Raw genomic sequence first — 27812 nt, forward strand, 5'->3', positions numbered from 1 at the left:
GACTCTTCCGCCCCTTGTCTGCAAGGTCATTGCCAGATCCAGGAGCTCACCCTCGCAGAGAGAGCCCAGTCCATCCCGCAGAAGACTGAGCAGCTGTACTGACGCAGCTAATGGAGGACGTGATTTGAGAGCTGAGGGGGAGCACGCCGAGGCTTCTGTGGCATCGCAAGGAAAAGGAAATGGACCGGAGCGAACCGAGTCCCCAGTTCCAGGCTCTGCTCAAACAGGGTTCTGAATCAGGACTGCGAGTAAATAGGGGCGACAGAATAGGACCCAGATGGGATACAGAGGAAATTGGAGAGCAGGCGTTCCCGAAAATGGTGCAGTTGCCCAGTTCGGGATGGGGCAACCCACGGTGCCTGCAGCCTGCCCCATGGGAAGATGCAAAGGCTCGTCTGCCCCCTGTTGAAGGCATGGACTGCAGTTGCTGCTGTCCCAAAAGAGACAAAGTAACCTGCCTCCTGCCAGGCCTGGGCCAAGAACCCAAAGAGGCCTATGGGTTGTTGGACCCTGGGGGAGCCCATCAGGGTGCGAAGGGGGAGCCAGCGGAGAGGGACATCGTCACTATGGAGACACATCGGCTGAACTTCCGGACGTTCCGCTACCAGGAGGCCGAGGGGCCCCGCGAGGCATGCAGCCAGCTCTGGTATCTCTGTCACTGGTGGCTGAAGCCGGAGAGGCACAGCAAGGAGCAGGTGCTGGAACTGCTGATCCTGGAGCAGTTCCTGGCCGTCCTGCCCTCGGAGATGCAGAGCTGGGTGAGAGAACGTGAGGCCGAGAGCTGCAGCCAGGCAGTGGCCTTGGCTGAGGATTTCCTGCAGAGGCAAGGAGAGGCTTGGAGAGCACGACAGGTGAGCGGCGTGAGAGCACTCTCCCAGTCCCTGAAGGGCTGCCACCCAGAACAGGATGAAGACTTGTTCTCTGCTGCCCTACAGGGCACAACTAGATCTAACAGGCTGAAGTTACAGGGGGGGAGAATTCAGGTGAACATTAGGAGGAACGTCTCGACAGTAAAATGGTTGGACAAACAAACCAATTATCTAGGCCGAGGTGGGCAGAAGGTAGATCTCCAGATGTTTGGGACTTCAACTCCCAGAAGCACCTGCCAGCATGGCCATGGGTCAGGACTGCTGGGAGTTGAAGTCCAAAACATCTGGCCATCTCCTTTCTGCCACCCCTGGCCTAGAGGGGTGTTGGGCTCTCCCTCCCTGGAGGTCGCCAAGCAGACAAGTTGGCCATCCATCTGTCGGGGAGGCTCTAGCTCTTTAATTTCCTGCAGGGGGCTGGACTAGATGTCCTCCCAGGCCTGCCCTCTAACCCTATGAAGAAATGCTCTCATAGAGTCATAAACAACTCCTAAGGCAGGGGTGCAGAAACTCAGACCTGGGGTCCAAATCTAGCCCGCCAGGGGGCCAATTCCGGCCCTCCGGTGTTCCCCAGAAGGCCCCAACCCCTTTCCCTATCCACCGATTGTTGGGTGGTTTTCCTGGCTTTGGTGCAGTTTTTTCCCCATTCTAAAAGGTTGAACAGCCTCTCCTAAGGTGTCATGACTGGCAGGAAGAGCCTGAAGCTGCAGTGCGCTGGTGTTCCTTGCCCCGCCCTTCCTGCCTTTGGCCCCGCCCACCACTGGAATGTGCACTTGGTATCCCATCACCCTGGAAGTGTTAAGGAAATATCCAAGGCAGGTTAGGCTGAACCGTCAGAAATGTATTAAAGCACATTACGGCCGTGGGAGGGGCGGACGAAACTGTCTCTCCCTCAAATAAAAGAATCAGGATGCGTTTATTCAGACTGAAAGCTGGAGAACAAAGAAAATACACTACGCATGCTCAGAAACCAGTTAGTACTCAGCAACAGTCTTATCAACGTAGCGGCCTTCTTATCTTTAGGGGTGAATTACTTTGGTGGATAGGAATTCCTGCTTATGAGCAAGTTATAATTACCTTCTCAAGGTCACACACACACACACACACACACACACTCTCAATCCCATCAGGCACCTCGCCTGAACGAAACTACTTACAAGGCCTAGTCAGGCCTACTTTCACAGGAGGGACTGGCACTGATGCCTGCACTGCATCCCCCTTTTATCATTTTCTTCTGCCCAGTGCTGTGAGTGTAGGAACACAGGACGCTGCCTTATCCGATCATTGGCCATCTAGGCCAGTATTGTCAGTGCTGATCGGCAGCTGCTCGCCAGGGTTTCTGGCAGGAGTTTCTGGCAGGAGCTACAGCCCCTCCCAGGACCAGGCAGCTGGGCCTGGCTGCCATTTTAATTTCCCATCATGCCCCTGAGGCAGTGTTGTTCTGGGTCACTGAGGACAATTCAAATGATGGCGCCTCAGTTGCTTCCTGCTGCTGGCGCTGTCAGGTACCGACAGAGGAGGGGGCTGTTCGCCAAGGTCCCCCTTGTCCAGGACCCCCTCAGACATGGAAGCAGCCCTGTTCCTAGCCCACCCACCTTCCTGCCTGTCTCCAGCTGCCTTGACAGGATTATCCTCCTGCTTGTTTCAGGTGGCAGCACCCGTGAATCCTCCAGAAGCTGACGGGGCTCCTTCGGATACCGGGGAGAAGCTGCTGTGCATGGAAGTCAAAGAAGAGGGTGGCAGAGAGGCTGCCTCTTCGGGTAAAGTGAAAGTCCTGGGATGCCTCCAGCTCAGGCTCCTCTGTCTCTCTCTCCCTCTGGGACTCGGGAGACCTGGGTTCTAGTCCCCACTTGACCATGAAGCTGACTGGGTGGCTTTGGGCCAATCACTGACTCTCAGCCTCACCTACCTCACAGGGTTGTTGTGAGGATAAAATGGAGAGCAGGAGGACCATGTAAGCTGCCGTGGGTTGCTTGCAAGAACAGGATATAAATGTAATAAATATAATAAATAAAACACAAAACGAAAGACTAAAATCCCTGGGAAAATAAGAAGGTCTTCACCTGGTGCTGAGAAGAGTACAGCATAGGCACCAGGCAAACCTCTCTGGGAAGCTCATTCCGCAACCAGGGTGCCACAGCAGAAAAGGCCCTCTCCTTTGTAGCCACCCACCTCACTTCCTTTGGCAGGGGCCCTTGGAGAAGGACCACTGAAGTTTATCTTAGGGTCTGGGCAGGCCTATATGGGAGGAGGAGATCCTTCAGGTAACCTGGCCCCAAGCCGTTTCGGGCTTTGAATGTTAATACCAGCACTTTGAATTGCGCCCGGACCTGGACTGGCAGCCAGTGCAGATGGAAAAGTACTAGCATGATATGATCACGTTGGCCAGTCCCCACTAACAACCTCACTGCCCTGTTTTGGACCAGCTGAAGTTTCCGGACCATTTTCAAAGCTCCACTCCCACCTAATAACACATTGCAGGAATCCAGATCTGCTTATGATCTATTTCTGTAAATGCAGCCTAAGATTGCATTCGCTTTTTTAGTAGCTGCATCACACTGCTGGCTCACGTCCAACTTGTGATTAACTAGATGCTTTTCACACGTACTGCTGCCAAGTTCTATAGATGCTCTAGGAAAAGTTTTTTTAAATTGCAGTTCTTAGTCCAGGCATCTCTGAGGCAGTCTATTATATTATTATTTTCATTGGCATTTTGTATGTGTATATATACTATGTATTCCTTAAAAGCATTTTCAGTTTAAAAAAACAAGTAGATCCAGACCGACAGTTCAGAGCATGAAGCAATACTAAATAATATAAACAATATTAATCAGTTGAAAACCAATTCATTACAAACCTTTCATCAAAAGGCTTGTTGTTTTGTTCCTTTAGATGATGACTGGCTGAACAGCCAGGAGGAGCGTAGTCCACCGTTGAAGAGCCCTGGACGAGTGGAACAGTGTGAGGCAGGAAGACATCCGCAGTGTCAAGGTCAGAAGACAACTTCTCCGCTTTCTTCGGAGACCAAGACAGGAAGCTGCCCCAGAGAGAGTGTTGATAAATCTGAGGATGTAGCCCATGATTTCGACAACGCCACAAGCCCACGGATGCCTCCAAGTGGCAAGAAGCAGAGGACTTGCAGCGTGTGTGGGAAGAGCTTCAGCCGGCGCACCGGCCTGATTGCACACCAGAGAATCCACACCGGGGAGAAACCGTATGAGTGCTCCGACTGTGGGAAATCCTTCACGTTGCGGTCCAACCTGATCGCTCACGAAAGGACCCACAACGGAGAAAAGCCGTATCAGTGCCAACAGTGTGGGAAAAGCTTCAGCGTGAGCTCACAGCTAATTAAACACAAGAGGACTCACTCAGGGGAAAAACCATACAAATGCACTGAGTGCGGACAGACTTTCCGCCAGAGCTCACACCTTAAGAACCACCAGAGAATCCACACGGGAGACAGACCATTTAAGTGTTCAGATTGTGGGAAAAGCTTCAGTGTGAGTTCAGACCTGATAAGGCACGAGATATCTCACACAGGGGAGAAACCGTACCAGTGTCCAGACTGCGGCAAGCGCTTCTGTAACAGTTCTCAGATTATTACTCATCGAAGGGTCCACACGGGAGAAAAACCCTACAAATGTCTGGAATGTGGGAAAAGCTTCACAGTGAGCCAGCAACTCAGCAGGCACCAGAGAGTGCACACAGGAGAGAAACCATATAAATGCCCCGAATGTGGGAAAACCTTTGGCGTGAGCACACTCCTTGCCGGACATCTGAGAATCCACACTGGCGAGAAACCATATGAATGTCCAGAATGTGGGAAAAGCTTCAGGCTGCGCTCAAACCTTATTGCACATCAGAAAATACACACTGCGAGGAAATCCTAGGCATTTTTTTGGGCTGTGGGGAAAAGAATCTTAAATTTCAGTTCAACTGTCTTGGTTTTTCATAGTATTTACAAAAGGGATAGTGCAAGCCTAATCAAATCCCTAGCACTGGGGTGGACAACCTCAAGCCGTGGGCCAAATCCGGCCCTCCTGGGTTCCTGAGATGGCCACATCCCCTTCCCCTTTCCCCCACCCAGTGATCGCTTGACAATTTCCTGGCAGTTTTCAATTCTAAAAGGTTGCCGTGCTTAGTTCCTGGCAGTGAGAGTTTTAAGCTAAAATGTGCTGGTATTTTGGCCCTGCCCCTTTTGCCTTTGGCCCCACCCCTTTGCCTTTGGCTCCACCCACCACTGGAATGTGACCCAGAGAGCTTTTCCAAAGTTGAGTTCAGGCCGAAAGAGGTTCCTTGCCGCTGCCCTAGAGGGTATCGTCCTCGCAATTGAAGAATTTAACTCAATAGCAATTCACTCTCAAGGCAATCTCATGAATTAGGATATTGCCGTCCCTTTCTTTTTCATTTTTTAAAATGTATTTATTGAAAGATTTGTTATATAAGAAGTGGCATGGGGAGAGGAGTATAACGTGAACCGATTGCAAAACACAATACGAGCAGTTAGGAGGCAAAGCAGTACAGTAGTCTCTGAACAAATAATTAAAAGCATTATTACTACTCCTCGAAATAATGTAGAGATCAGAGCTATATATCGTAACGACATCCTCCCAGCGATTTCTGATCAAGGTGGTTTGGGCTTCGTCTTTCGGGACACTGGGGTAGTATTTGTATTTGTAATGCTAGACTCTGGAAGATGAGCATAATCTTGGAACTTGGACCCATGAAACCATCTCCACCTTTAGGGTGCTTTCATGAGAATCCTGGGTGGCAGATCAAAAAGGCCATACGTCTGTGCAGAGGACAGGAATGAGAAGCTTTTTCATCCCAAGGGCCGCCGCATTCGTTCGAGGGTAACCTTCCAGGGGCCACATGCTTTGCTTTGGGTTGGGTCAAAGCTACATATGCTGTCCCAGTCACACACATCCATTCACTCACATCCATTCACACATGCCTCCTGTTCACACACACACCCCACTCATACGCACGCGCCCCAGTTCACACACATCCATTCATACATACACCCCAGTCACATGTACCTTCCCATTCACTGACATCCATTCACACACACCGCCCATTCACTCACTCCCCCCGTTGATGCACACACACCCCATTCATACACCACCACCCAGTTCTCACACATCCATTCACACACTCCCCTCCCATTCACACACACACCCATTCACACACATCCATTCACTCCCCCTTCTTTTCACACACACACACACACCATTCACACATACATCTATTTACACACATCCATTCACACACGCCATGCCCACTCACACACACACACAACCATTCACACATCTATTTACACACATACACACACCATTCACACATGCCCCTCTCACACACACATACACACACACACCATTCACACATGTCCCCCATTCACACACACATCTATACACCCCCATTCACAATTATCACCACTCGACATACGCACATTGCCTCCCCACGCTTTCTCTCCTCCTTTAATGCAACCTCCACCCACACGCCCTCGGCCATCCGTCCTCCTGCTTTTCTCTTCCCTCTCTCCTAGACCCCCCAGCATCTGAGCCTTCCTTTCCTTGCTCTGTTCTGCCTTTGCTCTCTGCCGCTTTCCAGTCCCACCCTCTACCTACCTCGCCCTCGTCCTTTGTTTTTACTTTTCTTCATCTCGCCCAATGGAGGCTGGTGGCACTGATGGAGCGTTGGATCCATTCCAGCTTTCCATCAGAACTAGTCAGAACTCTGAAGGAGCGATCCAAGGTGCATTGCCACCAGCCTCCACTGCCCTCACTCCTCCCAACCCAGGGGAGGCTTGCTCAACGGTCAAGAGGAATTAGGCAGAGCCACCCAGCGGAGCCCAAACTGGATGCCAGTCTCTTGCCAAGCGCTTCCGAGGATGCCTGAGCGCTGACGGAGACAATCGCATGTGGTGGAAGACGCCTAGGGGCTTCGAAAGGTGGTGTGCAGAGCAGTGGAACCCTACAGAAAGGCAGGCAGTGTTGGCTGCTGCGGAGCAACGGGCTGCAGTGAATACAGAGGGAGTGGGCAGGGCCAAGGAGAGGGGCGAGGCTGAGATGAGGAAAGAATGGCAGGGTGGGTTGAAGGGCCTCGCAGGCCAGTTCTGGCCCGTAGGCTGCCAGTTTCTCACCTCTGGTGTAGGAAATCAGATGCTCTGAATCAGCCTTCCCCAACTTGGTGCCCTCCAGATGTTTTGCGCCAGAAGTCCCATCACCCCTGGTCATGATGGCTGGGATTGATGGGAATTGTAGTCCAAATGGCTTCAGGGAATCAGGCTGGAGAAGGTTGCTCTGAATAAACCCAGTTCTCTGGAGTATGGAGACAAGCAGTGAAAACATGTACTAATTTAATATGTACTAATATGTACTAATTTAATACATATTTGAATACACTAATCTAATGCAACAAATCAAAGACACATTCCACTTTCTGACCCTGCCTTGGCTCAACAGAGATGAACTTTCCTTCCGAAGTGTTGATTTTTATATGGCCTCAAACCAGAAATGACAGACTGAATGGGACAATCCAAGGCCTTTGCTGGTATCCATTAACAACTGATGCCCCTTCGAGATACACTAACTCTTGCCTCTTGAAATAGGAGGAATTCCATAGGCAGATCAAGGAATGTGACACAATTCCCCTGAAAAAGACACCGACTCCTGGAAATGAATCATGACGGAGGGGTTTTGCCATCCTTGTTAAGTCAATCTAATGAGCGCTGACTGAGAGTTAAGTAATTTTGGCAACAGCTCCTACATCAGCTTCCCCCAGCCTGGTTCCCTCTGGATGTGGGGGACTACAGCTCCCAGTATCTGGTTCCCAGTAGTCCCCCACATCCAGAGGGAACCAGGTTGGGGGAAGCTGTCCTACATCATGATAGTAACAAGAGTTCGGTCTGAAAACATTTCTTTCTCCAAGTTAGTGGAACTCTTCTTCCCTCCTCCCTAGAAATGCTAAAGTTCATTCAGATGATACCTGGAAAGGAGGGAAACTGGTGCTTCCAGTTCAGGGCCCCACCTATGAATCGGATGTGAGTAGACAGCATGCATAGGTTGTGCCAGTCTCCAGTTCTGTTCCAGCATAAAAGATCTCAAAATGGAAGGCCGCCCACCTAAATAGACTGTAAACATCTTTACTCAAAAGTGTACATCTTTACTCAAACACGGAAGTTTTAAAACATTTGGGAAAACATGCAAGCAACCGGTTAAATAAATAAATTGTTCCTTCCGCTTCTGAGGCTTAGGCTGCGCATGGTGTTGATTATGTAGCCGAAACGGTGCCACCCGTGCATGTTTTGAGCATTTAAAGACAGAAGGTACCTAGGAAGGATTCTTTTTGATGTATCTGAAGAAAGATAAGCGGCCCAGAGGATGGAAATTTCTTCTGAAACCCATTGGGCAGAATAAAAATGTATTTCAGGCGCCTGGGAACTTTGGTCCCTTTTGTTTCGTAACACATCAGTGCCTTCCCCGCTTGCTGTTTCTTAGATGTAGCCTCATTGAGCTCAGTGGGACTTAATTTTGATAGGCATGCATAGGATTGTACTGTTCATCTCGTTGACGTCACTGGGACTTGGTTCCCAATAAATATGCGTAGGATCAGGCTGCACTTTTATCTTGTAAAAGAAATAGAAGTGGAAGAGAACAAAGATTCAGGGTATTTCCAGAGGGGCAATTCTGTTAATTTGTTGCAGCAAAAATTATAGAGTCTTGGCGCCCTAAGGCCAAAGAAATTATGGCATGAACTTTCATGGACTCATAAGTCCATGAAAACTTACTATGCCGCAATACAGTTGTTCGTTTTCAAGGTGCAATAAGATCCTTGGGTTTTTTGCTGGATTATTGTGCCTCATGTGCCAAATGAGAGTTTCAGGTGATTCATGCACAGGCCCATTGGCACATTATTCCCCCTTCCCATTTTGAAAGGGAAGAACTATATGAATATGTCTTACCATGGGCTACCTTAAGGATGTTTGGGTATCATTTGTGCCTATTCCACCACCACAGAAAAAGTGTTGACATTGCTCTTTTATATTGCAGTGATTTAATGTTCCTGTTTAATTTCTTTTATTGCATTTTCAACTTTTTGTAAGCCACCCTGGAAACCTGTTGAAGGGCGTGGCATAAGCTAAGTCAGGAAAAACAAGACAAACAGATAAATGAAAATAAGGGGTCAGTCTGCCCAGGGCCTAATCCTAAAGGCAGGACCCCATTCCCACCAGGGGATTAACGGAGACGTTAATCCCTTGATGGATACAAGCTTGCCGGTGTGAATAAGCTATAACAGCGGTCCCCAACCTTTTTGGCGCCAGGGACCGGTCCAATTTTTCCACGGATTGGGGGGGTGTTTTCCGCTGGCGGACTTCCAGCCGCTGGGACGCAAATGGCGTCCGCTATGCAGACGCCATTTGCATCCCTATTCTTTGCAGTAATCGGCTACGTAAAGATTTACGTAGACTATTACTTGTAGAACAGGGACGCAAATGGCGTCCGCATAATGGACGCCATTTGCGTCCCAGCGGCCGGAAGTCTGCCAGCGGCCAGAGCCAGCCGGCAGTTCCATGGACTTGCCGCAGAGCGGAGCAGGCTGGGGCTGGCGAGGATTCCGGGGGAGGGGGAGGGACGGATTGCCTCCCCCCCCCCCCGGCGGACCCAAGGTGAGAGGGTTCTGCACACCCCTGCGACCCAGTTGCTGACAGACCATGGACCGGTACCGGTCCGTGGCCCGGGGGTTGGGGACCCCTGAGCTATAAGATCTAACAGTGCAGCCAGAACGCCTGTATCTTTTAATGTCACCTCAGCCACAGTGCTGTTCAAGGGAGTTGATCACACATCCAACTGAGCGCCATGAAATTAGGCTTAGTTACCAGCAGTAACTAAATTAGTTACTTTATCCTAAAGGAAATCAACCCTGATATCCTAAAGGAATATCCTAAAGGATATCCTAAAGGAAATCAACCCTAACTGCTCATTGGAAGGACAGATACTGAAGCTGAAGCTCAAATGTTTTGGCCACCTAATGTGAAGAGAAAACTCTGGAAAAGACCCTGATGCTGGGAAAGACTGAAGGCAAAAGGAGAAGGGGACGGCAGAGGATGAGATGGCTAGATAGCATCACCGATGCAATGAATATGGACTTGAGCACGCTCCGGGAGAGAGCGCAGGACAGGAAGGCCTGGCTTGCTGTGGTCCATGGGGTCACGAAGGGTCGGACACGACTGAACAAACCGGCAGTAAGCTTTAAGCTAAAATATGCCGGCATTTTTGGCTGTGCCTGTATTACCTTCAGCCATGAAATGACACGACGCCAGATATTTGCTCGCTGGTACTTCAGAGCACACAAAGCACGTCTCAAACCTACCCAACGCATTTGAAGTCAAAGAAAAGACCGGCCCTTGTTATCTCCCTGTGGCAAACCCCTTTGAGTCCTTCGGTGCGGACAAGTCTTACGACTCTTTCCTGCTCAAGTCTGCAACACGGATGATGTCATAATGCACAGTGTTGGTATCAGGATTCTAAAACCATGCGCAGGAATGAAAGGTTTGAATTTGAAAGGTTGGCCAGCGCATAGAGAGCGGGCATAAATGAGAACCAGGAAAGAAAATGTCCAGCAGAGGAAGTGCAAGTTCTGGCTCTGTGCCGGGAAAGAAAGGCACCGTGGCACGGCCTGGGAGCAGGCCTAGGGAGGAGGGCCAGTCGGTGCCGAGGAGGATAGTGAAGGAGACCAGAGCCGTTGTCGTAGATATCGGTACTGGCTCCTGCAAGTGTGGGTTTGCTGGAGAACCGAAGCCAAGCCATGTGATCTCGTCTACCGTAGGGAAGCATTTCCAGGAGACGGCAAAAACGGGTGATAATAGGAAGGAAACGTTTGTCGGCAGAGAACTTAAAGATGCGACGATCCCCCTGAAGCTTGTCAACCCTTTGAGACATGGGATAATAGTGGACTGGGATACCGTCCAAGACATCTGGGAGTATCTTTTCCACCAGGAGATGAAGATTCGGCCTGAGGAGCATGCTGTCCTAGTTTCGGATCCCCCCCTGAGCCCTACCACCAACAGAGAGAAATATGCAGAAATGCTCTTTGAATCGTTCGGCACCCCTGCCATGCACATCGCCTATCAGTCGAGATTGTCCATGTATTCCTACGGAAAGACGTCGGGTCTCGTTGTGGAGAGTGGCCATGGCGTCTCCTACGCGGTCCCCATTTACGAAGGCTACACCATGCCAAGCATTACTGAAAGGGTCGACTACGCCGGTTCAGATGTCACGCGAAACCTCATGAAGTTGTTAAACGAGTCTGTGAAATTGTTCTCGGAGAAAGACTGGAAGGTCTTGGAAGATATCAAAGAGAACTATTGCTTCACTTCCTTGGACTATCAACAGGACACAGCTGCACCTTCCAGGAAGCATGAGATGGAGTACGAGCTTCCGGATGGACAGACAATCATTCTGGGCAAGGAGAGGTTCATGTGTTCCGAAATGCTCTTCAAGCCATCCTTGATCAACTCGCAGGAACTGGGCCTCCCTCTGCTCACCATGACTTCCCTCAATAAGTGCGATGTCACCCTCAAAAAGAACCTGATGGGCAACATCTTGCTGTGCGGGGGCTGTACGATGATAAAGGGCTTTGCTGACCGCTTCCAGAGGGAGCTGATTAGAATGTGTCCAAATGATAACCCCATCTCATCAGCCTCCCCTGAAAGAAGAACGTCCGTATGGACAGGGGGCTCCATCCTGGCGTCCCTCAAGGCTTTCCAGCAGCTCTGGGTTCACAGGAGAGAATATGAAGAACGGGGCCCTTTCTACATCTACAGGAAATGTTTCTGAGTTCCCAGCGTGGATGACTGTCTTCCTCCACACCCACCCCTTGCTCAGCTGGATCCAGATTGGCTGAGGAGGCCACGCTTCCTCTTTCAGCAGTACCCACCAGAGCTGTTACTTGGCCTGTGAGCAATGATGGGTGGTTTACTTTTGTTCTCCCTGTATTAAAACCTCACAGTTGTAACTGCATGCAGAGTGTTAATTAAGTGGTTTCCTATTTTCGATACCCGTGACACACAAAGCAGAGCAAATGTACATGGGTAAGATCGGATTGTTCCTGTGATCAGGCGCATGGCACACTGCAACATTTTGTTGTCGATCCCACTTGTAATCAATATCATTTCCTGGAAGGAGGGAGGGCAAACACTTTTCCCACCAAGGCTGCAAGCTGATACTCACTTTCTTGGGGGTAAGCCCCACTGAGCTCAATGGGACTTACTTCTGAATAGACATGTATAGGATTGTGTAGTGGTGAGAGTGTTGGACTGGGAGCCGGGAGAGCCGGGTTCTAGTCCCCACTCAGCCATGGAAGCTCACTGGGTGACTTTTGGCCCATCACAGACTCTTGGCCCAACCTACCTCATGGGGTTGTTGTGACAATAAAATGGAGAGGAGGAGGGGGATAATATAAGCTGCCTTAGGTTCCTTGCAAGAGGAAAAAAGGCGGGATATGAAGGCAATCAATCAATCAATCAATCAATCAACGGTTCATCAAAATAAAGCCAACACTGAAGCCACCAGGACAACGCCAGGGGTGGGAGTTGGTAGCCGTTGCTGTAAGCTAACTTATTCCCTCTCCTCACATAGATCCTGTTTTGGCAGGCAGCAGTGTATATAGAGTTTTGCCTGGCATTGTGGGCTTCTCATTGAAGATGAAGAAGCAGGACCAGAAGAAGAAGTGGGGGCGGGGGGGACAGCAATACAGAGTGCCCTGCTTCTCTCTGCTGGATTTGTCCCACAGACCTGAAGTTCAAGATGTTAAAGACTTAATATATTTTGACTCACACAGATCGCCCTGCTTTCCCGTTCCTTTACACCAGGAGTGCGCAACCTGTGCCCCTTGAGCTGCGTGCAGCCCTCGGCCTAATTTCATGCCGCTTTGGGCCCAGTTTCAAAATCCCTCTGCAAGCAATCAGTTCAGACCTCTGGCAAGAAACCCGATCTGTTCCTCTTCCAGCAGCCCATTACGCAGGGAGGAAGGGGGAGTGAGAGAGAAGGGAGGTGGCACAAAGTGAGAGGGTGGTAGAAAGAGACATCATCCCTGGAGGAATGCAGCTCTCAAAGAAAAAAAACGTTCCCCATCCCTGCTTTAGAACCAGAGCTGGTGTCAAGGGTCGGCATGGTTGGGCACCTGCCAAGGGCCCACACCCCAGCAGGGGCCCATGGACCAGAGCCCCCTGGAGTTGCTGCTCCTCCGTGGCAACCTGCTTGTTCACCTGCCTCTGGTTCTGGCCCTGACAACAGTGGTGGTGAGAAGGAGAAGCAGGAGACACCATGGCTTATTTGCTCCCTGGCTCTCTGCCTGTCAAGCAAGCTAAGTGGGAGCCAAGGGGAGGAAGAGGAAGAGCAGCTGTTGGCAGTGGAGGTGAGAAGGTGGACCTACTGTGGGAGGGGTCCATTGAAGGGGTCTTGCCTGTGGGTCTTCCAAAACCTGGAGCTGTCACTGTTTAGGACTCCCATCATCCCCTTCTCCCTTTAGGCAGAATGGGGAATTCCCTCATAGAAATTTATTTTAAATAATTACAACCTGCCCTTTAGGGTAAATTCTCCCAAGGTGGCATCCGACATTAAAACCAGAATCCACGATAAAACAATATTAAAACAGCAATAAAAATCAACATTAACAATGAAAACCAGATAACGCTATATACACAACAGCATCCAACAAAATCCTGACTCAATTGCAGGCCAACAGGAAAGTCTTCCGAGCACTTCAGAGGTGGCTGCAATCCTGTTCCTACCTACCTGGGAGAAAGCGCCATTGAACTTAATGGGTTTTACTTCCAAATAGACAGGTATAGGATTGCACCGCCACTTGGTCCTTCTCATAATAGTTGTGTGAGGTAGGCCAGTATGATTATCCCCCAATATTCCCAATGAGGAAATAGCTCTGAGTGAGCTTTGGGTATTGGTCAGTATTGTTGTTGTTCAGTCGTTCAGTCGTGTCCGACTCTTCGTGACCCCATGGACCACAGCACGCCAGGCCTTCCTGTCCTCCGCTCTCTCCTGGAGCGTGCTCATAGACATGTAATAAATGAATGAAATGTAGTAGTACGGATTAGTGGGTTGCTTAAGGCCACGTAGGCTGCAATTCTATACCCACTTACTTCAGAGTAAGCACCATTGAATTAAATGAGACTTCTGAGTAGATATCTATAGCGCTGTTAGTGGGTTCTTGCCTGAGGCAAGATTTGAACTCAAGACTTCCCCGCTCACATTCTTAGCTGCTATGTCAAGATTTTTTAAAATCAGCCAACAGCCTCAGCTGCTGAAGGACCGGCCCTTGCACCATTAACAGGCACATGACAGGTAGAAATCCAACAGGTTTTACTGTCCTTCCCCAATCTGGTGCCCTCCAGATGTGTTGGGTGCTGGCTGGGAATGACGGGGGTTGCAGTCTGAAACAGCTGGAGAACTCCATGTTGGGGAAGGATGGGTTACGTTGATCTCATCATCAGGATGTATGGGGGGGAGCCTCACCTGCTGAATTTCTGCCCAACAGGTAGTAGCTGAAGGCTTCTGTTTTACTGCTGCTTTTAAAAAACCATGTACTTGTGGCATTTTTGTGTGTTCTAGTTATTATTATTACTAGGTCATGAGCTGCCTTGCAAGAATTTTATTCTTGAAGTTTGTTTATTAGTAACTGAATAAATTCAAAGACAGAGAAACTCTGTTATGTGGTTGTTTTAAACCATGTATGAAATCCAACGGATCAGAGTTCCCTTGAGTTAGTGCAGAGTGCATTGGGCCCTCCACTGGGTTGCCATATTCAAGCTTCGTCTAGATTTGGGTATGTGTGTGTTTGTGGTGGGAACTAAGAGAACAATCCTATGCATGTAAATCCCCCTGAATTCAATGGGGCCTATTCCAAGTAAGTTTGTCCAGGATGGCATCTTTAAAACTGCTGGACAGCCTTCCCCAATCTGGTGCCCTCCAGATGTTGTGGGACTACCACTCCCAGCATCCCTCGCCATTAGCCATGCTGGCTGGGGCTGATGGGCACTGAAGCCCAAAACGCCTGCAAGACACCAGGTTCCTAGGAGAATGTGAGCATTTTCGGATGAGCTAAGCCTAAGGGTTAAATAGAAAGAGCCGAGTTTCCTAGAGAGGCCAAAATAAATGGGAAAGGGCTGTGTGTAACAATTTGGAAAGGGTCTTTCCGGCGGGGAGGGGGGTTGCAATAGCAGAAGAGGCTGATAGTTGGAAGGGGGCTTGCATGGAAAGGTGAGCTGTAACTGCCAATTGCAAACTGTGTGGGAAAATATTATTACTCTTTCTATAGATCTGTAGCATTCTAAAGGTGTTGCTCATCTAATCCTATTTGCAAGAGAGACAGCAGCGGGAGGGCTGGAAGAGGGGGAGAAAGGCAGCCTTGGGGAAGCTATTTGCAAATATGTATCTATATCTCTGTATAATCTATCTATCTATCTATCAAGAAGTACTGAGGCTCTTCTTTATATGCTGAATGTCAAATTCTCCCTGCTTTAGTTGTGGAAATTCTGCTGCTCCCTTAATAAGAAATGTAGGAGAGGGTAGAGGAGGAAGCACTCTGCATATACTCAGAGGTACTGCAAACTGCGCCTGCTCTGAGACACCTTAAGACATTCTGTGTTTAGTTCCTTTAGGGCACAATCCTATCCATGTTTACACAGAAAAAGTCCTACAACTCCTAGTCCTACATGGTTGGCTGGGGAATGCTTGGAGTTGTAGGACTTTTTTCTGCCTAAACATGCATAGGATTGCACCTCTAAAATAAAATAAAGGTGCAGAGAGTGAGAGTAATAATGCTAATCCCGAGAAATTTGGGAATTGGTTCTGCTGATTTATTTCACTTATGTATAGAGCTTATATTTCCATCTCCCTCCCACCCCTGCCCCCCACCGAAGGAAGCACCAAGTGGCTAAATAGTTGTTGTTCAGTTGTGTCCGACTCTTCGTGACCCCATGGGCCATAGCACGCCAGGCCTTCCTGTCCTGCGCTCTCTCCCGGAGCGTGCTCAAGTCCATATTCATTGCATCAGTGATGCTTTCTAGCCATCTCATCCTCTGCCATCCCCTTCTCCTTTTGCCTTCAATCTTTCCCAGCATCAGGGTCTTTTCCAGTGACTTTTCTCTTCACATTAGGTGTCCAAAATATTTGAGCATCAGCTTCAGTATCTGTCCTTCCAATGAGCACTCAGGGTTGATTTCCTTTAGGATTGACTGATTTGACCTCCTTGCAGTCCAGGGGACTCGTAAGAGTCTTCTCCAGCACCACAGTTTGAAAGCATCAATTCTTCGGCGCTCAGCCTTCCATATAGTCCAGCTCTCACAGCCATACATTGCTACTAGGAAAACCATAGCTTTGATTATACAAATCTTTGTTGGCAAGGTGATGTCTCTGCTTCTTACTATGCTGTCTAGCTTTGCCATAGCTTTCCCCCCAAGGAGCAAGAGTCTTTTAATTTCATGGCTACAGTCACTGTCTGCAGTGATCTTGGAGCCCAAGAAAATAAAATCTGTCACTGCTTCCATTTCTTCCCCTTCTATATGCCAGGAAGTGATGGGGCCAGATGCCACGATCTTCGTTTTTTTAATGTTGAGTTTCAAACCAGCTTTTGCACTCTCCACTTTCACCCTCAACAAGAGGCTCTTTAGATCCTCTTCACTTTCTGCCATTAGGGTGGTATCGTCTGCGTATCTGAGGTTGTTGATAATTCTCCCGGCAATCTTAATTCCGACCTGTGATTCATCCAACCCGGCATTTCTCATGATGTACTCTGCATATCAGTTAAATAAGCAGGGCGACAATATACAGTGTCGTACTCCTTTCCCAATTTTGAACCAATCAGTTGTTCCATGTCCGGTTCTTACTGTTGTTTCTAGACCCTCGTATACGTTTCTCAGGAGACAGGTAAGGTGATCTGGTACTTCCATCTCTTTCAGAATTTGCCACAGTTTGTTGTGATCCACACAATCAAAGGATTTGGCGTAGTCAATGAAGCAGAAATAGATGTTTTTCTGGACTTCTCTTGCTTTCTCCATGATCCAGCGAATGTTGGCAATTTGATCTCTAGTTCCTCTGCCTCTTCGAAACCCAGCTTGTACTTCCGGTAGTTCTTGGTTCACATGCTGCTGAAGCCTAGCTTGTAGGATTTTGAGCGTAACCTTGCTGGCATGTGAAATGAGCGCAATTGTGCGGTAGTTTGAACACTCTTTGGCATTGCCCATCTTTGGAATTGGAATGTAAACTGACCTTTTCCAGTCTTGTGGCTATTGTTGAGTGTTCCAAATGTGTTGGCATATTGAGTGCAGCGCTTTAACAGCATCATCTTTTAGGATCTTAAATAGCTCAGCTGGAATACTGTCATCTCCGCTAGCTTTGTTGTTAGTAATGCGTCCTAAGGCCCACTTGACTTCACTCTCTAGGATGTCCAGCTCAAGTTCAGTGACCGCACTATCATGGCTATCAGGGACATTAAGACCTTTCCTGTATTCTTGCCACCTCTTCTTAATCTCATCTGCTTCTGTTAGGTCCCTGCCTTCTTTGTCTTTTATCATGCCCGTCTTTGCACAAAACGTTCCCTTGAGATCTCCAATTTTCTTGAAGAGATCTCTAGTCTTTCCCATTCTATTGTTCTCTTCGATTTCTTTGCATTGTTCATTTAAGAAGGCGTTCTTGTCTCTCCTTGCTATTCTCTGGAACTCTGCATTCAGTTGGGTATATCTTCCCCTTTCTCCCATGCTTTTCGCTTCCCTTCTTTCCTCAGCTACTTGTAAAGCCTCATCAGACAGCCACTTGGCTTTCTTGCATTTCTTTTTCTTTGGGATGGATTTCGTTGCTGCCTCCTGAACAATGTTACGGACCTCCGTCCATAGTTCCTCAGGCACTCTGTCTGTCAGGTCTAATCCCTGAAATCTATTCCTCACCTCCACTGTATATTCGTAAGGGATATGATTTAGGTCATACCTGAATGGTTTAGTGGTTTTCCCTATGTTCTTCAATTTAAGCCGAAATTTTGCAAGAAGCAGCTCATGATCTGAGCCATAGTCAGCTCCAGGTCTTGTTTTTACTGACTGTATAGAGCTTCTCCATCTTTGGCTGCGAAGTACATAATTAGTCTGATTTTGAGATTGACCATCTGGTGACGTCCATGTGTAGAGTCGCCTCTTGTGCTGTTGGAAAAGAGTGTTTGCTATGATCAGCGTGTTCTCTTGGCAAAACTCTATTAGCCTTTGTCCTGCTTCATTTTGTACACCGAGGCCATGCTTGCCTGGTATCCAGGTGATTTCTTGACTTCCTACTTTAGCATTCCAATCCCTTATGATGAAGAGGACATCTTTTTTTGGTGTTAGTTCTAGAAGGTGTTGTAGGTCTTCATAGAACCGATCAGCCTCAGCTTCTTCAGCCTCAGTGGTTGGGGCATAGACTTGAATTACTGTGATGTTGAATGGTTTGCCTACGATTCGTACTGAGATCATTCTATCGTTTTTGAGATTGTACTTTCCCCACCCTTTTGTTGACTATGAGTGCTACTCCATTTCTTCTAAGGGATTCTTGCCCACAGTAGTAGATATGATGGTCACCAGAATTAAATTTGCCCATGCTTGTCCATTTTAGTTCGCTGATTCCCAAGATGTCGATGTTCAATCTTGCCATCTCATGTTTGACCACCTCCAGTGTACCTTGATTCATTGATCTTACATTCCAGGTTGCTAAACAATATTGTTCTTTACAGCATCGGACTTTCTTTTCACCACCAGACACATCCACAGCTGAGTGTCCTTTCGGCTTTGGCCCAGCCGCTTCACTCTTTTTGGCGCTACTTGGAAATTCCCTCTGCTCTTCCCCAGTAGTATATTGGACACCTTCCGACCTGAGGGGCTCATCTTCCAGTGTCATATCTTTTAGCCTTGTGATACGTTCCATGGGGTTTTCTTGGCAAGAAAACTGGAGTGGGCTGCCATTTCCTTCTCCAGTGGACCACATTTTGTCAGAACTCTCTGCCATGACCTGTCCGTCTTGGGTGGCCCTGCACGGCATAGCTTATGGCTTCACTGAGTTACGCAAGCCCCTTTGCCACAACAAGGCAGTGATCCAATTCTAAAATGAACACATTCAGGCCATCTATCTATATGGAGAAAGAAGAGAAAAAACACATTTTATAAAGAATTGGATATTAAACATGTTTTGAATGACTAACCCAACCACATCAATTAACTCTCTTTCTTTGTGTGTGGGTGGTGGTGGTGATGTTCTTTTAGTAATTTAGGGCACAATCCTATGCATGTTTAGACATAAAAAAGCCCTACAACTCCTAGTCTTACATGTCTGGCTGGGGAATGCTGGGAGTTGTAGGACTTTTTTCTGTCTAAAGCTGCATGAGATTGCGCCTTTAACACCTGATGGTTTAAATGTTTAAACAAGAGCATTCAGTCAGTGTCTTGCCCACTCTCTGTTTTGAGGGGAAGGGGTCTTGCCTAAAACCCCATTGGCTAGCCTGGCAGGCCAAATTCAGCCAATGGGCCAAATGTACCGCATCCCTGGATAAAACTGTATATTTCTCTGTGTGTGTGTATGTTAGTATACGCATAGCCAGCCTGTGTATCTATCATTAGCCCAGCCCAAACACGAATTATTCCATACCAACCTTCTCCAACTTTGCGTCCTCTTGATGCTAACATCTAGAGGGCATTGGGTGGGGGAAAGCTGTTCCACATTCTGCATATATCCAGAAACACTTCCTTCCACATTGCTATTACATTTTTTTTAGTATTTAATTTATTTATTTAGAATATTTCTAGGCTGCCTGTCAGGGCTGAAGCCTTCCCAAGGCAGGTTACATATAATTAAAAACCAATACAATAATAAGGAAGTAAATATTCATAAAACAACAAACACCAGCAAGGAAACATTACTGAAAACCTACGACCTAACTGCAGCTACAGAGAAAAGGAAGGCCAGAGTAAATGAGTAGGGTTCCAGGGCCTTCCTAAAAGCCTGCAAGGATGAGTTCTGACAGACTGAAAGCCACACATTCCAGAGATGTGGGGCCACTGTTGAAAAGGCCCTTACTCATGTACTGCCCTCGAAGGTGGGTAAGTGAGAAAGGCCTCTGTGACTTATGGCTGCTTTATGTCTTCCCCAAGGACATTCAGACACTGGGACTGAGCCCTAATGAGAAGGAAATGCTATCTAGCGATCATGGCTAATATCAGTGGCTATCGGCCTTAATAGGTAGATGCAATCTCCTAGTTTAGATGCTGTTTATCTCTCATTGACAAAGGAAAGTTATTGCTAGTCTATTAGACTTGGGGGATCTAATCCAGCAAGACAATTATTTTGTTCTTCTTCGTTATTGGAGGATCTCCCTGAAAAGTAGACACAGTGTGTGTTTTTTTAAAAATGTGGCTTATATTGTAGAATCAGCAGTTTCTAGTATTGTAGAATCAGCAGTTTCTAGAAACTGCCGGAAAGGAGCCCATACAGCTCGTCTTTGCTTTTATATATCCTCCCTCATTTCTCAGAGAGCTTCGGCTGTTGGGCGGTATAGAAATGTAATAGATTTCTCTTTTCTATCTGTTTCCCTCAGGGAGCTTACTGTGTAACACCCACCCCATTTTAAACCTCAAACCCGTGTAATGCAAAGACCACACATCGCTGGAAGGACTGGACCATCCCTGTAGGTAAATCTGTTATTAAAATGCAGGGAGTGATGAAAAGCCAAGGATTACATTTTTCCACAACGTATGGCAAGACAAAAACGGGTATCGGCGGGTGAAAGAGCAGAGTGGCTTCAGAAAAGGCTGGTGGCAATCTGAGGGGAAAAATGGCTGCCAAACAAGCGTCCTGAGACAAAATGGCTGCTGAGCAAACGGCCTGAGAGAAAATGGCTACTGAGCAGGAAACACCATTGGGCTCAGGCGTCCATTTCCAGACTACTGTCCAGCAGGGGTTGCTGCCAAGAATGAAAATGGAGGACCCAAAACCATGGGGCCTCAGATCAGAGGAGAGTTTGGAGGGAACAAGTGCCCCTTGTATCAGCCAGAGTGAATTTCTAAACCAGGCAGCGCTACAGCAGGTCAAGCAGGAGCCTGATGAGGGCTTGGCGCAGCACTGGGAAGCACAGTGGCAAGAGTTCCTGAAGACCATGGAGTCCCCTCACTTGGAGTGGGGAAACTCGCGGCCAGGGAAAGGTCCCCCTCCAAATGAGGGTTCAGATGTGTGTCTAGCCTCTTTGGAGAGGTTGGCCAATGCCAATCAAGAGCCTAGCAGAGAACGAGAAACTCCGACCCGAGCAGTTCTCAGCCGGCAAACCCAGGAGGCCTGTGGCCGCTTGGAAGCCACTGTCACAGGAAACGTCCTGAAGGTGAAGGAAGAGACTGTGGCGGAGGAGAGCTCGGAGGCGCAGCGACAGCGCTTCCGGCAGCTGTGCTACCAGGAAGGGGACGGCCCACGTGTGGTCTGCGGCAAGCTTCGGTTCCTTTGCCATCAGTGGCTGAAGCCAGAAAGGCGCACGAAGGGGCAGATCCTGGAGCTGCTGATCCTGGAGCAGTTCCTGGCCATCCTGCCACTGGAGATCCAGAGCTGGGTCCGGGAATGTGGAGCAGAGACCTGCAGCCAGGCTGTGGCCCTGGCTGAGGATTTCCTGCTGGGGCAGGAAGAGGCAGCAACACCAGATGAGCAAGTGAGTATGTTGAATTCTTAGGGGTCCAGGATCTGTGGCAGCGGGGTTATTGCTGCCCCCAAAATGAGAAGGGCAGCTGACTAGAACATGATTGTCAGGGTTGCTTAGTATGAATTCACATATATCTTGCCTTCCGGTCACTTCCGAGAACCTTAACCATGTACTTCAGGGGTGTCACACCTCAGGCCCGCGGGCCAAATCTGGCCTGCCTGGATTCCCAATCCGGCCCTCTGGGATTCCCCAGGTGGCCACGCCCCCTTCCCCCCATCCGCCAGTTGTTTCGTGGTTTCCCGTTTTTTGCATGTTTTTTTCCCATTCTGAAAGGTTGAACTGCCTCTCGCAAGGCCTGGTTACTGGCGGTAAGACCTTTAAGAACATAAGTTCGACACCCTTGATGTACTCCAACGGTAAAATCCAGCGTAAGCCCTACTTAGAATAGACCCATGGAAATGAATGGGACTTAAGTTAGTCATGACTAACTTAAGTCCCATTAATTTCCACAGGTCTACTCTAAGTAGGACTTACGTTGGATTTTACCCTAACTGTCCTTATTTTGGACGGTTGTTAACTTAAAATTTTTGTTAGCATGCACTAGAATTCTTCAAGGTGTCTCCTTGGGGTCCTTAGAGGTCAAAATGTGTGTGTGAACATGAGGAAGGGGGATCTGTCGGAGGAGGCACTGTGATTCTCAGAAGGCTAAGTTCTTCATGCAGTATCACCTTCTGTGGTGCATAAGAAGTGACCTGCTGGTTCGGTACAAAGGACCAGCCAGTGAGCAAGAGGCCCCTGGGAAGGCCCACCCGCAGGGCATGAAGGGAAAAGCGCTCCCCTACTGTATGTCGCAAGCAACTGGTGTTCCGAGGTATGCTACCTCCAAACATGGAAGCTCCGTACTGGATATCATGACTAATAGTTGCAGTTAGGCCTAGGATCATAGAATCATAGACTCATAGAATAGTGGGGTTGGAAGGGGCCTATAAGGCCATCGAGTCCAACCCCCTGCTCAATGCAGGAATCCTATCTATCTATCTATCTATCTATCTATCTATTTATTTATTTATTTCTATAACACCCAATAGCCAAAGCTCTCTGGGAGCTTCACAAAAACCGCCCAGAGAAATCCAAGTCAAGGATCTAAACCAGGGGTAGGCAGTGTGGTGCCTATGGGCACCAATGCACCCCAGATACCTTTCTTTGCACCCGCTGAGGTGCTCTACCCCTCCCCCCTTTTTATTTTATTTATTTAACAGATTTTCTTACCGGCAGCTGGGACTCAGCGTGGGGCTGCCTTTAAGGCTGCTCCAGAAGCTGGAGCTAGTGCAGAACGCAGCAGCTCAGCTGTTGTCGGGGGCTGCCCCTTTTCAGCATGCAACTGAAAGGGAACTGCACTGGCTGCCTATTTGCTACCAGGCCAGGTTTAAGGTTTTGGAACTAGCATTGTTGTTGTTCAGTCGTTCAGTTGTGTCCGACTCTTCGTGTCCTGCGCTCTCTCCCGGAGCGTGCTTGGAACTAGCATACAAAGCCCTAAACAACTTGGGACTAGGATACCTGAGAGAGCACCTTCTCTTTTATCAATCTGCCCGGTCACTGAGGTCATCAGACGGCATGCACCTGGTGGTTCCACATGGACCCATGGCCCAACTGGAATCCACCCAGAGAAGAGCCTTCAGTGTGTTGGCTCCCTTCCTGTGGAACTCCCTGCCTCTGGAGGTCAGGCAGGCACCAACACTGGGTTGTTTTCGGTGCCTCCTGAAAACAGCTCTTTTCCATGAAGCCTGCCTTGGTTAACCAGCCTGTTTTAATGGCACTCTGTTTTTAAAGAATAATTTTAATATCATGTTTCGTTCTTTTAATCTTTTGTTCATTTTATCTCTTGTTGTTCACTGCTCTGGAATCTATTTAGATGTGGAGTGGTATACAAATGTGGTAAATAAATAAACAATAAACACTTGTGGATTCAAAGGACTTGTTCAGTGTGTTAGGGCCCAGACCCCACCTCTGCGTTGTGCTCAGTCTTTTGGGCAGGTGACCTGTCCTTTGCTCTGCCTCCCACGGTGGCAGCCATTTTGTGGTGATGCCCAGGACAGTTTCTCATATTGCCAGATGTGACCATGGCCCAAAAAAGTTGCCTGCCCCTGGCCTAATCCAACAGGTTCAAAGGACAAGAAAGGGGATTTCGATGAAAAATGAGAACAAACTTCCTTATGGTATGAGCTGTTCGACAGTGGAACAGTCTGCCTTAGAAAGTGGTGCATTCTCCTTCATTGGGGATTTCTCACCAGAGGCTGGGTGGGCACCTATCAGGGACACTGTAGGAGCAGATTTTCTGCATTGGCAGGGGAATTTATCTAATCCCCAAATTAGACAACTCCTAATTTTTCTAACTGGGAGGTGGGAGTAGGCAGGCCCAAAGCTCGGTACGGTTCATCCTCATAACACTATAGTTTAGTTCAGTGGTTCCCAACCTTGGGTTTCCAGATGTTGTTGGATTGCAGCTCCCATAATCATTAGCTAACATGGCCAGAGGTGGCCCAGCACCGTCTGGAAACCCAGACGGGAAGTGGCTGTGGCTCAGTGGTAGAGCACAGGCTTTGCGTGCAGAAGGTCCCGGGTTCGATCCCCGACATCTCCAGGTAGGGCTGGAAAAACTCCTGCCCGAAACCCTGGAGAGCTGCTGCCAGTCAGTGTCGACAGTACTGGGCTAGATGGACCAAAGGTCTGACCCAGTATAAGGCAGCTCCCTATGTTCCTAACTCAAGGCTGGGAACCGCTGGTTTAGTGTTTACATGTGAACCTGCTCAGTGTTAAGGCAGCTTCACAGGTCCTTTAATTTCTGTTTCAGTTCAGAGGTCTGCCCAAGAACAATGTTTGCGTGGATTTCCCCAAAGAAAAGCTGACTCCATCTGACTTGGGCCTCCCCGGGGAGACCAAGCAGGAGAGTGACAGGGCTGATGACATAGTGGGTAAGTATTGCTATTAAATGAGAGTCTGCAGGAAGGTAGCATCTGGTCAACCTTGAATTGTTTCATGCAGGGACCTGTCTTTTTTAATTGCTTACATGAGTCTCAATCAGTACGTATGACTGCCTCCCCCAACCTGGTGCCCTCCAGATGTGTTGGACTACAATTCCCATCACCCACCAGCTGATCTAAATGACACAACACAAAAGGAAAAAGAGATGGTGAGGGAAGAGGGAGAAAGCAAAGTCAGGCACCAGTTTTTCAAGTTCACCAGTAGCTCTTTTAATAACCAGCTGGAGTGAGAACAGTTCAGGGATTGGAGGGGCCTGATGGAGCTGGTCTCTCAGCAGAGCTGATGGGATGGCTGCCAGCAGGTGACACTCAAAAGAGGAAAGGTCTGTATCTCAGAGTATGGGGGCACTCAAAGCTGAAGATCTCAGGTTCTGGGTAGGAAAGTATGGGAAGAGGTGATCCTTCAGATCCCGAGGTTCTGCGCTGTGGAGGGCTTTTATAGGACAAAACCAGCACTTTGAATTGAGCCTGGAAATGGATTAGGACCAATGAAGGCGGTAAAGTATTGGCATAGTAACATGTTCATAACATCATGTTACACCAGTATTTTTCCATCTGCACTGGCTGTCAGTCTTTGGGCCCAATTCAAAGTGCTGGTATTAACATTAAAGCCTTAAACGGCTTGGGGCCAGGTTATCTGAAGGATTGCCTCCTCCCATATATACCTGCCCGGACCCTAAGATCATCTTCAGGGGTCCTTCTCCAGGAGCCCCCGCCAAAGGAAGTGAGGCAGGTGGCTACCAGGAGGAGGGCCTTTTCTGCTGTGGCCCCCCAGCTGTGGAATCAGCTCCCTAGAGAGGTTTGCCTGGTGCCTACATTGTACTCCTTTCGGTGCCAGGTGAAGACCTTTTTATTTTCCCAGCATTTTAGGACTCTAGTCTTTTAGCTGTGCTGTTCTAAATCTCTATTTTAAATCTCTGCATTGCTGCTAGGTTTTATTCTGATTGTACTTTTATATTGTAGTTTTAAACTTCCATATTTTATATTGTCTTACGATGTACTTTGTCGTTTAAATTTTTGTGAACCGCCCAAAGAGCTTCAGCTGTGGGGTGGTATAGAAATGAAATAAATAAATATTCTACGCTTGCTGAAATCTGAGCTCTAAATAAACAAATATAAAATATTTTCCCTGTTTTGAACTTTTTTCATGCAGGGAATTATTCTTCCTTTGCTACAGCAAGTGCTGGTGGGCTGTGTAAAAACGGGGCGGAAAACTGCCCTCTTGGATCTTCTGATCGAATGCAACCATTCGGGTTGTTGGTGGGGAAAGCAGAAGTGGGAGTTGCCCAGTGTCATGATCAGTGTACTACTTTTGAGAGGCAGCCAGGAAACCACCAAGGGAGGGAAGTGGACATCCAGAAGAGCCTTGATGGAATCGTGGCCCAGGAGAAGCCTCCGGTGGGTGAGAGACAAAAAACTTGCAAAATTTGCAGGAAAACTTTCAGCTGGAGAACAGATCTTATTAAGCACAAGAGGACCCACACGGGAGAAAAGCCTTACGACTGTTTGGATTGTGGGAAGAGCTTCAGCCAGATATCAGACCTTAATATCCACAAGAGAATCCACACGGGAGAAAAGCCCTTTAAATGCTCTCACTGTGGGAAAACCTTCAGCAGGAGCACAAACCTTATTGTTCACGAGAGAATGCACACAGGCGAGAAGCCATATAAATGCTCCTACTGTGAGAAAACCTTCTGTGCTGGCTCACAGCTTATTAGCCATCAGAGAATCCACACGGGAGACAAGCCATATAAATGTTTTGAGTGCGGGAGAACCTTCAGTTGGAGTGCCACCTTCCGAAGGCACCAGAGAATCCACACAGGTGAGAAACCGTACAAGTGCTTGGAATGTGGCAAGAGCTTCAGTTTCAGGTCCGTTCTCATTGCCCATGAGAGAACCCACACGGGAGACAAGCCGCATACATGTCTGGATTGTGGAAAAAGCTTCAGCCAGAGAGCTCACCTTAATAGCCACCAGAGAATTCACACTGGGGAGAAACCATTTCAGTGTTCACAGTGTGGGAAACGTTTTAGTCTTAGATCAGTTCTAGTTGCCCATGAAAACACACACACTTTAGAAAAACCGCACAAGTGTTCAGAGTGTGGGAAAAGTTTCAGTAACAAATCCCAGCTGACGAACCATCAGAGGCTGCACACGGGAGATAAACCTTATAAATGCTTTGTCTGTGAGAAAACGTTCAACTTGAGCTCCCTCCTTACTGGACACCTGAGAACACACACCGGAGAAAAACCGTACAAATGCTCATACTGTGAGAAGAGCTTCAGCGGCAGGTCCACCCTTGTAGCGCATGAGAGAACCCACACGGGAGAGAAGCCGCACAGATGCCCAGATTGTGGGAAAACCTTCAGCCAGAAAACCAACCTCAATAGTCACCAGCGAACTCACACTGGAGAGAAGCCCCATAAATGCCCAGACTGTGGGAAAGGCTTCAGTCAGAAATCGCACCTCCTCAGTCATCGGAGAGACCACACAGGAGAGAAGCCATTTAAATGCATGTGCTGTGATAAAAGCTTTAGCGCCAGGTCAACTCTGGTGGCGCATGAGCGAACCCACACGGGAGAGAAGCCGCATGTATGTAAAGATTGTGGTAGAAGCTTCAGCCGGAAAGCGCATCTCGCCAGGCATGAGAGGATCCATGTTGCAGACAAGGCATTCTTGGTGCTCAGTCAGTAAAAGAGTTTCTGGGTGGCCAGAGATAATAAGCAAAAAGAAAACCATAATGTAAACAAACAATATCATATTCACTGCAGGATCATCCCTCCTGCCCCCCAGATTTACAGTCTAGTCCCATGCACACTTAGGAATAAATCTCACAGAAGTCGGTGGTGCTTATTTATGAGTGAGCATGCCTAGCTTTGGGCCGTTTGTGTGACATCTTTTATGGCAAGGGTGAGGAAACCCTTTTTCTCTTGTGGGCTGCATTCACTTGGAGGTAATCCATCGGGGGCCGCCTCCTGGCAGTGAGTGGGGCTGAAGCCAGTGGCATACAGGTCAAGAACCAAAAGCAAGCAGAGTCACCCCTTTCTGCCACCCTCTTTTCTCTCTCTTTATGCCACCCTCTTTTCTCTCTCTGCCACCCCCTTTCTCCCTCTATTTCTGTCCCAATTTCTCCCTCTTTTTCTATCACCTCATGTTCTCTCTCTGCCCCTATTTTTCTGCCACTCCCTTTTCTCCC

At 48.3% G+C, this 27812-nt stretch overlaps 2 protein-coding genes across 4 annotated transcripts; both read left to right on the top strand.

The window, feature by feature from the left end:
* Positions 1–27812, top strand: LOC146356086 (uncharacterized). 3 transcript variants are annotated; one of them, XM_084831339.1, is made up of 4 exons: positions 1–851; positions 2515–2626; positions 3759–4741; positions 26009–27812. In XM_084831339.1, the coding sequence occupies exons 1-4, from the start codon at positions 180–182 to the stop codon at positions 27308–27310; spliced, it is 3069 nt and encodes a 1022-aa protein (XP_084687465.1). In that variant the 5' UTR covers positions 1–179; the 3' UTR covers positions 27311–27812. The 3 variants fall into 3 exon arrangements, with proteins under 3 accessions (XP_084687465.1, XP_084687463.1, XP_084687464.1); XM_084831337.1 differs by lacking the exons at positions 1–851; positions 2515–2626; positions 3759–4741 and adding exons at positions 4752–5719; positions 20490–21584; positions 24427–24547 and having other exon boundaries at positions 25770–27812; XM_084831338.1 differs by lacking the exons at positions 1–851; positions 2515–2626; positions 3759–4741 and adding exons at positions 15022–15142; positions 20490–21584; positions 24427–24547 and having other exon boundaries at positions 25770–27812.
* LOC146356087 (actin-like protein 7A) lies at positions 10093–12048 on the top strand. Its single transcript, XM_084831745.1, has one exon. It carries the CDS (start codon positions 10481–10483, stop codon positions 11702–11704), a length of 1224 nt encoding a protein of 407 aa, XP_084687871.1. The 5' UTR covers positions 10093–10480; the 3' UTR covers positions 11705–12048.

Source organism: Heloderma suspectum, chromosome 2, assembly GCF_057233095.1.
Source record: "Heloderma suspectum isolate Gila_16-S chromosome 2, 16-S_ref, whole genome shotgun sequence".
Classification (NCBI taxonomy): Eukaryota; Metazoa; Chordata; class Lepidosauria; order Squamata; family Helodermatidae; genus Heloderma; species Heloderma suspectum.

Excerpts from the sequence above, each read along its gene's own strand:
- LOC146356086 (XM_084831339.1), top strand. The coding sequence starts at position 180 with ATGGACCGGAGCGAACCGAGTCCCCAGTTCCAGGCTCTGCTCAAACAG. Across the intron at positions 852-2,514 it reads AGGCTTGGAGAGCACGACAG|GTGGCAGCACCCGTGAATCC; the intron begins GTGAGCGGCGTG and ends TGCTTGTTTCAG. Across the intron at positions 2,627-3,758 it reads CAGAGAGGCTGCCTCTTCGG|ATGATGACTGGCTGAACAGC; the intron begins GTAAAGTGAAAG and ends TTGTTCCTTTAG.
- LOC146356087 (XM_084831745.1), top strand. The coding sequence starts at position 10,481 with ATGTCCAGCAGAGGAAGTGCAAGTTCTGGCTCTGTGCCGGGAAAGAAA.